This window comes from Nematolebias whitei, chromosome 19 (assembly GCF_014905685.2).
Source record: "Nematolebias whitei isolate Nwh7 chromosome 19, NemWhi1, whole genome shotgun sequence".
Taxonomy (NCBI): Eukaryota; Metazoa; Chordata; class Actinopteri; order Cyprinodontiformes; family Rivulidae; genus Nematolebias; species Nematolebias whitei.
In genome coordinates, this window is record NC_056516.1 from 36,937,909 (window position 1) to 36,951,028 (window position 13,120).

The following is a 13,120-nucleotide window of genomic DNA, read 5'->3' on the forward strand; positions in this document are numbered from 1 at the left end:
AATAAAGTTGTCATTGTATGCTCCCATACAAAGACGAAATTGGTTCTCTGCATTTAACCCATCGCACCGGGGATACACACAGGTGGAGCAGTGGGCAGCTATGCAAGCGCCCGGGGAGCAGTTTGGGATAAGGCATCCTGCTCAGAGACACCACTAGATGCACAATGATCAGGGATCGAACCCACTCGGCTGCCATCTTGGATCTTAAGGTTTTTCTTTTAGAGTTTATAAATTTGTTGGATGTAACTGGGACCCTGTGTACACAATTTTGTTCCACCACATGTACCACATGTCGTGCGTATGACAACTAAAGAACCTTGAATCCTTGAAATTATCCAGTTTGGTTCTTTATTTGCCGCAACATTTGTTAGTGTACCTTCTTTTTTTTTTTTGAATTTACTTGCTCTTTAGCATTTTACTATTCCTACTTAAACCTTGCAGATGAATACATAAAGTACACTAAACATCATGGTTTATGTTTAATTACTATATTTGACACATACAAGGCTGTAAAGTTCACCTCTGTAACTAAATTCTCCTCAACTGTCAAGCTTCCTTCAGCCTCTGCATGAATAACCCTGTGATACTCTTTTACTGTTAGGTTAATTAAAACCTTCAAGTTAGGAAAAACATATTAAATAAAGTTGCATAAAACATCCATGGCAACTTTTAATACCAAATGTTTATTAGAGCAGGTTTGTGTTGAAGCGAATCAGCATGGAGACGTCACATATTGTTTCGATAAGACTTTAATGATAACTTGAAACATGGACGACAAACAGAACATTTCAAATTCATAAATAGTACATTATACGACAACATAACAAAAGTTTGATATTAATATTATTAAATAATACTCGATACAAAAACAATACAAAAATGAGATGCCTGCATCTCAAACTAAATACGTTCAAATACGTTTTATAAAAAGCTCATAAATAGCATTCTAAATAGGTTATAAAATAACAGTATAAAAACAACATTACACACGTTTCCTTGTCATTCAGCGCACCATCCTGATGAATGTGCAGCAGGCGCTGCGAGTGTAAACAGCCTCAGTGGGATTAACGGGCGACAGTACCTCAGCACAGTGCGTTACAACAATTCAGACGGCTACAAGGAAAACCGAACACATTTAGTCTCAGTCGTCTGAGATGAACCTACATTCTGCTTTGTTTCAGAAGATATGCTCCAAGAGGAACCTTGAAATGATGCTCCGTCAGATCAGACAAGTGGAAATAGACTAGAGCTAGAAGCTTTCGAAAGATGGGCCTATTTTTTTTTTTTTTAGGAATATGTGCAATTTTGAGCCAAATATCTGCTGCTAACAAAAAAAGTTTGTGGCTCAAACTCTATGACGGCGCTAAAAACTAGTTTAAAATACATCCATGCAGCAGGAATCCTACAAAGAGCAGAGCGTAAAACAGGCCAGGCAACTTAACTCTATTATTCACAACGTTGTCCTTCATTTTGTACATTTTTTTATTAAAGAAGCTAAAAACACCTGCATTTTTTTAATCCAAGCTCATTTTAATGCGAGCGAGTTTTAAATGACCACAGTGATAATTAACGTTTTGTGACATTTCATGTAATGAAATAACTCCTTTGGAAATAATCTTGTGAGAATAAAGGTCTGGGACTGTCCTCTCTCATAGTTTAAGCTCCGGTATCTTTTCACAGAACATCTGGAGTTAGCTGCATCCCCAACACATTTTTAGTAAACTTAACACTGACTTGTGATCCGAAGGAACACGTGAAGTTTGTGCTTTGATTATAGTAACACTAACATGAACCGTTGCCGACACAAGCTCTACACTTTAGAAGAGCACGTTCAGAAGCGAGCCATCTAATAAAGGAGCGTTTATTTATAAAGGGAATGATGCTTTTGCTGGTATTTAAATCATAAAAAAATAAAAACTGTTGAGCTTTTTGACTCACAATGTTGAGGATTCTTCTAGGAAATAAAACTTTTGACCTAAAGAAATGTAAATTATTGAGTTTTCCAAGTTTCACCAGGACTTTTCTATTAATTTTCTGAGCAAGCTCTGAACTTGTTCTTGGACTCTCCCAGTAAGAACCAGTCCCTTGACCGACCCTGCCATCTTGAGGTAGTCCACCAGCATGACGGATAATCCTCCCATCCTGCCTGAAGTGAAGTGGTTTCATAGACTTGACAGTTGTTCACATCTCTTCAGGCTGTGGGCTCAATGTCTGGGGCAGAGGTATTTTCTGTGGAAGTGCCGTAAGATCCTTTTGGAGCTAAAGCTGAAGGCTTGCAACCTTTCTGAAATTTCTACGGAGAAGATAAGGGCTTCGAAGGAGTTGGAGACAACGGGAAGCGAGGGAGCTGTCGTCTGAGGAGTCTCTTCATTAATCTGAAGACAACATTAAAACAGCAACGATTAAACAAACGCCCATGCTCTGGTGAGATTTTAAATTCATTAAAACTTTCATTACATTGGTCAAACTTCGCTGACACTACGTGAATTTTTTCAAATTTTTCTTTTGTCGTTTGATTTTCTTAACTTATTTCATAATGGGTGGAAATAAGCTAAACCACACAGAACACACCTGGTGAATAGAATTTCTGAGGAGCACCGCTAGGTGCTGGAGGTGGGCTCTGGCCCCCTCGTCTGCCTCGAAGGGCAAACTCAAGTTTTCTTTAGCAGCTTTCAGCCAGTCGACGTGCACCCTGAAGGCCTCGGTGTCCACATACAGCTGCAGGAGTGACTCGTTCATCTGCGGACACATGAAACACCCTCTGCATCAACCAGTCACTTCACTCACACGTTTATGTGGCGTTCAAGTCAAACAGGTCGATACCTTCAGAGTCTTGAAGTGAGCAGCAGTGTGTTGGAAGCGAGGAAGACTTTCCAGCTGGTCTTCGACAGCAGCAAAGTTCACAAGTTTGTCGTCCGGCTGTTGGAAACATAAATAAAATACTTAAAGTTTTGAAGAAGTTATGAACAAATTATTATAAATCTGGCACTGACGTAGTTGATATATTCTGTTATATTTGCCTTAAAATGCATAAATAAATTAGTACTCGTTCATAATAAGAACCCATTTGTAAATAACTCATTACTGCTTTATAAACAGCTTCATGAGTTTGTAAGCACTTTGTAAAGACTTAATCATCATTTAGAAACGGATAAAAACCACTGAAGCAGACTCGATCATTATTTGGATGTGCTGAAGTTTTATTCAGTAACCGACACACACTAAAAACTGCTGGGTTAAAATAAACTCACTTTTTAACCCAACTCTGGGTCAAATTTGGAGCAAACGTTAGCTGGTTGGCACTAACGGCTATTAGCATTAGTTAACTCGCACTAATGAAAGCTGTTTTAGGAAATTAAACTTGTCGTTTATTACAAACTAATGTTGGTCACAAAACCAACCGGGAGCTGAACTACATGAGGGGAAAAATACCAAGGACACTAAAACACAAAAACAAGAATCACAGAAAAACTCCAAAAACCACACATCCATGACATCAATGGGCTTTTACTGGGAGCGATTAATTAAATTATTTTGTTGTTTAATTGTTGCAACAGCCACAAAATCTAATAAAAAATGTTCTGAAACTCATTTTTCATTCTGTTGCAGGAAGTTAGAAGAGAGTCTTACCACGTTATTGATCTTCTTGGATGAGTTCAACAACCTGTCCAAGTGATGGACCATTGATCCAAACATCCCACACATGAAGGGGCTGGGGGTGGGGAACGACGCCGACCGAAGGACCAGCTCCGTCAGAAGCAGCAGGTGGAAAAGTGTAGACTCGTGAATTACTGGGAAGACAAGAAAAAACGTGGAAAAGTTTACTCACAGTTAAACTTTGGCCTCATTAAAGTCTAATCTTTCACAATAAAATACATAATCAAGAAGCCAGGAATAGTTTTTGGATCATTTTGGTCCAACTGAGCAGCATCCAGCTGTTTTTGCACACACAGCTGCACACAGTCCCACAACAGGTGGCAACATGGCTGCATTCAAACCACAGCTAAAGATTTCCTCCCTTGACCCAGAGCTGCTGCGTGATTCAAGCTGAAAACCACAACGCTGCCTGATAACTTGTTTTTGTTTCTCAACCTCATGACGCACAAGATTAACCCCGAAGCAGCTGCAGTTTGAGAAACGCTTCTCATGTTGGTCACGTACGTAAAAAGCCATTTGTCTGACGTGAAGCGCCCGAGGAGCTCGAGGACAACTAATTAAAATGCATCAAACAAACGTGTGTAATTTGGAAGATGCCAAGGTTGATTTGAAAACCAAGAAGGAATTTGATGCTACAGTTGACTGGGACATCCTGTCGTCTAGACGTTTACAGTCATTGTAGGAATCAGATAAGAGCTGTAGGAAGTTCAAACCATCCAGACTAAAGAGTGGTGCTGCAGATGATGTATAGATACCAAACCTGTTAGATGCAGAGTGTGTGTGTGTGTGTGTGTGTGTGTGTGTGTGTGTCAGGGCAGGAAACAGATTTCTGCAGGGTGATGGCTCGTGTTTCTGGGAAACAAACAGTCGAGCAACTGGTCCGTTTACGTACGACATCTATTATTGATCAGCTTTTTTACAGATATAACGTCATTTTTTTCATGATTTATTTTGAGTGAAACAGAAACAGGACAAACGCTCGAAGTGATTATACACAAAGTTCACCAGAGGAACACGTTGAAGGACATACCCTGTACACAGAATCTGGCTTTCGTTTTGTTTGTTTGTTTTCTCAGATTGTTTCTGGTCCGTCAGAATTTTCAAGTTCTCTGAGCTTGTTTTTAATTATTTCATCCAAAAATATGTGCATGTTTTCATTTGCCTGTATTGTTAGCAAAATATGGACTTTATGGATCCATCTTGGGATGCACGATATTATCGGCATGGTATCGGTATCGGACGATATTAACGTTAAAGTTAAATATCGGACATCAAAATAACTCACTGATATAAAAGGTTTTGTTTTTGTGTGACAACCCAGTGACAATGATGCCTGCAGCGCCAGCACAACGTGATGACGTCACGTGCGCCTCCAAAAATGTTTTGACTACGTTGAGCCTCGCTAGGTCATCCCCTGTCAGAGACATTTTTCGGACGTTACAAGCCGTCATTTCCAACATCATTGAGAAGCTAACAGCTGATAGCACTTGGGTGTTTTACCACAGACATTTGGACGTCAAGTGTTAGCCCCGTTAGCATGATCAGTCTTACAGCACAATGGATGGACAAAAACTTTGAACTTAAGTCTGTCCTTCATGCACAAGATGCAGAGGATCCCACACTGCAGCTATAGGAACCTGGAACAAGCCTGCACAAGCGAGACAGCATCACAGGTGACTAATGCTAATAAATAACATTTAACACTTTTCATTTAATATAAGTTAAAGTGCTTTGCATATCATATGGCTGTTACTGAATATATGTCACCAGCTCTTACAGCTGTTGCACAATTTGTGTAGCAAATGATCTTAAATAAGAGGGTTCTGACAAAGGAAAGGATATTTGTTATCGACCAAATAAGTTTGAACATATCGGCCAAAAATCCAATATCGTGCATCCCTAGATCCATCCATCATCTTTACCCGCTTCTTCCTTTCAGGTCACAGGAATCACTGGTGCCCGTGTCCAGCTGTCACTGTGCGAGAGGCGGGGGACACCCTGGACATGTCTCCAGTCCATCACAGGGACACAAAGAGACAAACAACCATTCACTCTCTCACTCAGAGCAGGAGTGTCAAACGGTGCCAGGGTGCATGAAGGGCCCAAACATTTAGGCCTCCAGTTTAACACGTGATTTAGTTACCAGTCAGCCTAACATGCATGTTTTTGGTCTGTGGGATTAAACCAGAGTACCCGGAGAAAACCCACGCATACACGGAGAGAACATGCAAACTGCACCCAGAAAGGTCCCGGGGGATTTGAACCAGCAACCTTCTTGCAGAGAAGCAACTGCTCCACCGTGCCGCTCACTTTCCCTGAAGGAATTTTAACAAAATCTTTAGAAAGTAATCTGTTGGGTGAAATCTAATTAACTTTTATAATGATTAACATTTGCAGTCAACCCAATTCAAGATGGCTGCCATAGCTAATTAGAATTACCCAACAAGAATGGTTAATCTTAAAGAATTTACAGACACTGAGCTTAAAACTGGGGCAGGATTAGCTGATTTTATTTATTTACCGTTATTTGCAACATATACTGTAGATTTCAACGTTCATGCTCAATAATCCAGGTTAAAAAATCCAACGATGTTCAGTCAGATCATCTGGACAGTTCCTCTTTTTTGTTGTTGAGACGTTTCGCCCTCTTTGACGTCTTGAACCACTTTGGCTGTGGCAGCTTAAGAGCCGACGGGGGAGAGGACAGCCCCCAGGAACCATCCAGCAAACTGGTTGGTCCGCTGTAGGAGTGTACCGCTTGGTGGGGAAAACAGTTGGTGACTCCTCAGACTGATGAAGCCCTATGGATGGATGGAGGGCGAAACGTCTCAACAAAAAAATAAAACTGTCCAGATGAGCTGACTGAACACAATCTGCTGTAAAACAATGTTCAAACACCCAACCTGTGACACTAATAATAAATAAATGTCAGTTTAGATGTTTCTATTTGTTTGTTTGTTTGTTTACTCTGCTTTTATTCTTACTTTCAGTGTATTTTTCATGACTCTGCTCGTCTTTTCCAGAGGTTTCCTGGTTAATCTTCAGATGGATGGATGACTCGACTATTAAACATTATGGACAAGCTAAATATTTTTAGCTAATTCAAAATGTTCACATGTAACCACCGTCCTGTTCAAGTAAAACAAAGAAAAATCAGTTGCGAAAGAGAATTTGAAGTAATCCAGAGTTTTCTGGTTTCAGACAGAGATCGTCTTAATCATCACGGATTTATCTTTGAACTAATAATGTTTCCACTCAGATTAGCTCATGTCTGTAAATCAATCCGCAGATTAGCACAATTTAAAAAAAACAACTTGATGCAACAAAGAACCCAAGTGTCCGTTAGATGTGTTGGGTCACGCTGAAAGAATGTGAGGAATGCAGGTTTTTTTCAGCCTCCTGCTGGAAAAGGAGAGGCCGACAGAGACGTCTGACTCAGTGTGATCCCTACGCAGTGACATCATCAGTCTGACGCCTCGACCTCTTCACAGAATGAAATGTGTCTTTTGTCAGGAGGGTTGACACTTTAACTGCCACTCAGACCTTTATTGAAATAAATCACACTCTCTTTGTTCCCGGCTAATTTACATGATGAGCAGCTGAAAGGTTTCAAGCTGTTTCCAGGTTCTCCAAGTGTCAGATTCCACATGAGGACTTTGCCCGGGCAGAACCCCAGCAGCCAAGAAATGACCAGAAGTGTTGGATCTGATAATGTGGAGATTTACGTCTTGTGCACGTGAACAGCTCTGCACACGTTTTTGTCTTTAGTTTTGTTTGGCTGCACAATAACTGCACTTTAACAATCAGTTTACTTTTTTTTTTAAAGTTGTCGGGTGTTTTTGTGCAACAGTACTGGAAGACGACCTCATTAAAATGTTAATTTTGTCGTTATCAGGTGCAGAAATTGAACATTTTTTCCACATTTGGAGCCAAAAGTGCAATGAAGGCAGATATATTCCGCTTCTTTCTATATTATAATCAATACTTGTAAAAAGATGAATAAAAAAACAACCAAAACCAGCATCATTGAAGGTTTGCCTACATTTAAACACACAAATCCAAGATTTGTTTGCAAACTTTTAGCAACAACAACAAAAAGTAAAAATGCTCTAATTAAATGTAAGAATAAGTTTGATCTGAAAAAAATTATCTGTCGTTTAAATGATGTATTTGTATTTTTATATATTTTATGGGCTGAGTCGTGGCAGGAGGGAGCAGCCAAAAGAAAAACATGTACTTTTTATATATTTATTTTATGTATGTACCATTACTGTACATAACCACTTAAAGCGCCACCTGCCTTGGCCCAGGACACAACTTTACTTTTTCCTGGTTGAACCAAACCGTATCTCTTCATCTTCGTCTCGTCAAAACAAGACATCTGATATGAGATTTTATTTTTTCTTTGTTTTAGCTGCTGAAATATCAGACAAACCGTAGACAGATTATAAATCAGATTATTTCCTTTGCTGGTTATGGTTCTGCTCCAAAAGTGAAAATAATGCTACAACAAGTGGAACAGAGATAACTGCAGAATGAGAGAATGATAAAATAGTTCAGCCAACATGAATCAGACTTCCAGAGCAAAATGAATCCATCTCATCCGACAGCGTTTCCGAGGAAGACACTTGTGGCGTGAGAACATCTGGAAATAAAACTTTTTAACCTTTTATGAATTCTGCCAGTGACGCTAAATAAACTCGTGGTTTTATCACAAGTTTGAACCCAGATTCTTAGTTAATCCCATCCGAAGGCCTGAATCACAAACAGATTTTCTCTTACAGACATTTCAATCCAAGCGACTGGAGGAAAATCAATCTGCTACTAGTTGTTGCATCTTGTACTTAAAGACCCGGTGGGGCAGCTTTCAGCCACAGAAGGATCCTCACTGGAAACTTGGAAAAGCACGAGGAAGAAACTGAGCAGGAACAGAAAACATCTACCGGCAGTTCAGCGTGCAGTCATGCATCTGGCAGGGTAAACAGCTGTGACAGCGTTCGAGCTGCTTCAGGAGCGGAGTGAACGTGTTTGATGTGTTCAGCAGGCCCGTTTCACCCCAACACGCTTACTCAAACATGAAACGCCAACAAGTGAGTGCAGTGTGTCACATAATCGCCCACTTCCACTGTTTCCGTTGGAGTTCGTGCCCTTCTTTTTTGCTGGGTCAGGCAAACAAACGCTGGAGTTTCCTGTGTGTACTCAGTGGACGCCTTATTTTCCCAACTCTCTTTACTTTTACTGCCAAGGACGAGCGCTGAACTCATGAACAGCTGCTCTGTTAACTTTAAAGGACCGAACGAAGCACAACTTCAAGGTCTGACGTGTTTTTCCTCGTTTTTACTATGTTTGTTTTCCATGCCTTTGGTGTGACCTGAGTCTTAATAAAAAGATGCATAATATCCAGACAGCTAGTCAAACAGAGTGACAAATAAATAAACTCTTTAATTATTGATTAATAAGTTATTGCAAATGAGACTTAAAGGCCCAAAATTCCTTATAAGAATGCATGTCACTCGTTAACTTCCATGCCAGCGTCTTAAATTAAGTTCAGCTTTTGTTGACAAATGACAAGTTATATTCAAACCTTTAAAATAAGATTATTTTCATAAAATGTAGAATAACTGTAAACTCTTGTGATGTTAGACTCAGCTTGGATTTAGCTCAATATTTGTTAGATTTAGTCATTTTTGTGTTTTATGAGTTCAGTTTGTTAGAACTTTAAAGGATTCTTTAATATCATTAAGCAAACGTATAGAAAATTATGTTTCAATTTCAACTTGAATTGATTGGGAAGAAAAAAAAATCTTGCACAAATGAACGTGTTCAATGTTTTTCTTCGTTTTAGAGGTTTAATTTATAAGGAGACGGTGAGAGGAAGTTTAGAGTTTGTAACAAAGTTTATTTATTTTCATAAACAATATGAACAGAAACCCTGGGCGTGTTTAAAGGAGCACGTGCCACTTCATTTAGAAAGTGGACATTGATCATATTAAACCAACTCGTGGTGCAGCTTTCTGTTTCTGGAGCAAGTCTGACGCAGGATGAGTTACAATCACAAGAACTACTGTTTGGTTTATTCTTGCTTATTTATCCGTCTTCAAGAGTGGATTCAAACAAACAAACAAAAAAATCTTCTTGCCAGCATAAACTATTTTCTCCCTTTGTTTTCCTGAGCCCATCTTGATGATGTCATACAATTAAAGTAGCTGAGCCAACATGGAGTATGAGTCACTGCGTCTTCAGTGTCAGCAGTTATGGACACAGCAAGAAGACAACTGTCCACCTTTAATGGCAGTACCACATGTTGCCACTGGGAGGGAAATGGACACGCTGACTCACTCCATCTCTTAAAACAACAGGATCGATCCGAGCCCAAACAGTGAGCGTGCAGCTGACGTTACAATAAATGCCCCGGAGATGTGCAGTGATGACATCACCGTCTGCTGAAGTGACTCGCTTTCTGTCCCAGACAAACACTTTCTCCTGATGTATCTGCAAGTCACCGCATCTCGGTCATTATTGGCAGGTTGTCATGGCAACATCAAATTGTTGAGGGTATTGACACCACAAAACAAGCTTAGGGCTCAGTATGAGCGACTTGGCATGAAGCCCGGTCCAACAATCCAATCCAATAAGGTCAGGTCCTCTGGACAGATTGTTTGTTCTTTACGTTTCATCCTTTATCCAAAAGACTTCTTCACTCTGAGATCTTGCAACAAGCTCAGCACCTTCTGTCAGAACCAGTTATTCATAAAGGAGGACCATCAGCCTAACAATGGATCGTTAGCGCCCTAACAATTGTTCGTTACGCGTCCTGATGGCCGCTGGCTATTCAAAGGGGGCTGAACAAAAAGTTGAAGATTTGCTGTCATGTAAGCACAACAAACCTTAATGAATTAATAATAAAAAATAAATAAAACATTAATAGATGCGTCTGTTTCTGCTGGAAAGGAAAGTAGCGTCAGGAGTTTCCAGCTTCTCTTTCATGTGAACTGTGCAGAGGTAAAACTAACATTTGGTGCCTGTACTGTCAGGTTTACAAGGAAGTCATGCATGTGGTCTGAAACAACTCCCAGCCAAGTTACACCAATAATTTATGATATTTTATGATGCAAGGACTTACACAGAAAACAAAACATCCACTATTGGCAGGAAAATACTCAGAAAATGCCAGAATTTAAATAATTTGACTTCAGAACGACTTCTTGTTGCATAAACTTCATAACTGCTTCTGCTGTAGTTCTAATTAACTTGAATATTTTCTTTATAAACCTAATTTTTCAAACTTTAGTGCTTTTTAATGCATTTTAAATGCTCATGCAAGCGATATGTTCATGCATTAACAGCGTAAAGCTGCGAGTTTTGATATTTTATGTCCTCGTTAGGATTTAATAAACTAAAAATAATAATAAAGTTTCATTTCAGCTCCTACAGAAGCAACTAAGGAGGAAAATGTTCCAGAAACATGCATTCGTATTAACATTAAGAGATATTGAAAGTATAAAAGTCACAAAATGTATTTAATTTTTACAATTAAAATAATTTTTAACACCCCAAAGTGTTTAAAGAACTCAAAACCTTTAACTTTAAAGGTTGATTTTTGACTGAGAAGGAAACTAGAGCAATTTAGATTGGACTAGTTTAAGGTATTTGGGGAAACCCCAAACACACGCACACACACACACACAGAGACACACACACACACAGAGAGACGCACACACACACACACACACACATGCACAGTGAGACACACACACACACACACACAACTTCATCCAATCACAGACAGTCCTGAAACTAAACAGGTTATTAAGAAACCCATTAAAAAGGCATGAAAACACAGGATTTAAACTAATGTTTCATTCATTCATCTTTCCATCTGTTGTCCCTCTCCAAGTTCTCTCAGGCTGAAAGTAAAAGTAACGAGCACGTGCACTGCAGCACCTCCACCCTCCTCCACACAAACACTCCCTCCTCCACACACAAACACACGTTGTGTTGGTCTGAAAGTAACAGGAACAAACTTACATTTCATCTTTCTGCTCCTGCTGCAGTAAACAAACGTCCTCCTGAGTCCAGTGTGAGTACAGTACGTGTGTGAGTTTGTGTTTGTGTAGACAAAATGTAAAAGTTCCCTTTTATAGCTGAGAGTATGACACATCACCTGAGTCATCAGCCATCGTCGCCATTCAAGCATCGACGCCCACGCTGGCCAGCCACCCCTCTCCCCCCTCCACCTCCTCCACCCCATCTGAAAAAAAGTTTCAAATATCTTTGTTTGTTGAAGTCATTACAAAACAAATCTCATCATTTAAGCCGAAGACTCAAAAAACCCCATTTATTTAAGAAATCCACGCGGCCCCTCGCTCTCTCAGGTGACTTCAGCTCACATCACACAACTTTTGGAAAGTTAGAAAGTAAATAGAAACAGAAGTTTAAAATGTGGATGGAGAATAAAAAGAGGAAGACTATTTAGTTTATTCTGTTGTTTTTTTAATTCTCTGGGGTGTTCTGCTGTAAATGAGTGGGAAGATGGGAATGTCATTGTGTGTAAATAAAAGTAACAATACTGCCCAAATATAAAACACATAAGATTAACAGGAACAGAGTCCGCTTTCCTCCAGAGATGAAATAAAAAATAAATTAATAAAACTTTCAACTCTTTTTGCTGATTTTCTAGAAACTAAAACTAATCTTTTAGAAATTATATCCTATACCTTCTTGGTTTAAAAAAAAAAAAGAGAGGCTAATAGGTTGTTTATGTCATCCCAATAAAAAGATAATAAAATGTCCATAGTTTACGTCTTCCAGGATTGTGTTTGTATGAATCTTTGATTTTCAATCAGTTCTCTGTGCTGAATGAGAAAGCAAACTTCGTGGTTCATTTAAGAATTTTAAGTTTGACCATAAAAGTGACAAAACTAACATTTGCAACATTTAATGGAAACAAATATGCAAATGCATAAAGCATTTCTTATTTCGTTTTTCTTTGTTTGGCAATCAACAAACTCAGGCCTTGTCCACATGAACACAATATTTTCAAAACAATCATTTGTCATACATACACATATATACATATATATATATATGAAACTGCCACTGTTACCAGAATTACCTTTATCCAGAATGCTGCCATAGCTCTGCCAGGCCTTTATGAGTCGCTGTAACTCTGGCGTGAAAATACACCAAAAACAGGAAACAAGGCGTGGAACATGTTCATAAAGCTGACAGGCTGGCTGCAAAATGTAAACGCAGGAAATCGAGGACGACCTCAGGTTATATGTATATAGAAGTGGGGTTAGATCATTGCTTTCATAAGTGTTTGAGATGTCCATATTAAGGTTTGATGTTTCAAGACATTGTTATTCTGGAAATCGTGTTTTGAGAAATACCATGCTGAGGCTACAGTTTCCATGTGGACGTGAGGCTGAAACGGTAGAAACATTTACATATTCATGTGCTT

At 39.3% G+C, this 13,120-nt stretch overlaps 1 protein-coding gene across 1 annotated transcript; it reads right to left on the reverse strand.

The window, feature by feature from the left end:
- Positions 1–2,204: 2,204 nt before the first annotated feature.
- On the reverse strand, positions 2,205–11,837 carry LOC119425525. The gene is made up of 5 exons (XM_037693052.1): positions 11,822–11,837; positions 3,631–3,791; positions 2,824–2,919; positions 2,572–2,739; positions 2,205–2,375 (listed from the first exon to the last, which is right to left on the reverse strand). Exons 1-5 carry the CDS (start codon positions 11,835–11,837, stop codon positions 2,205–2,207), a joined length of 612 nt encoding a protein of 203 aa, XP_037548980.1.
- Between the last annotated feature and the right edge of the window lie 1,283 nt (positions 11,838–13,120).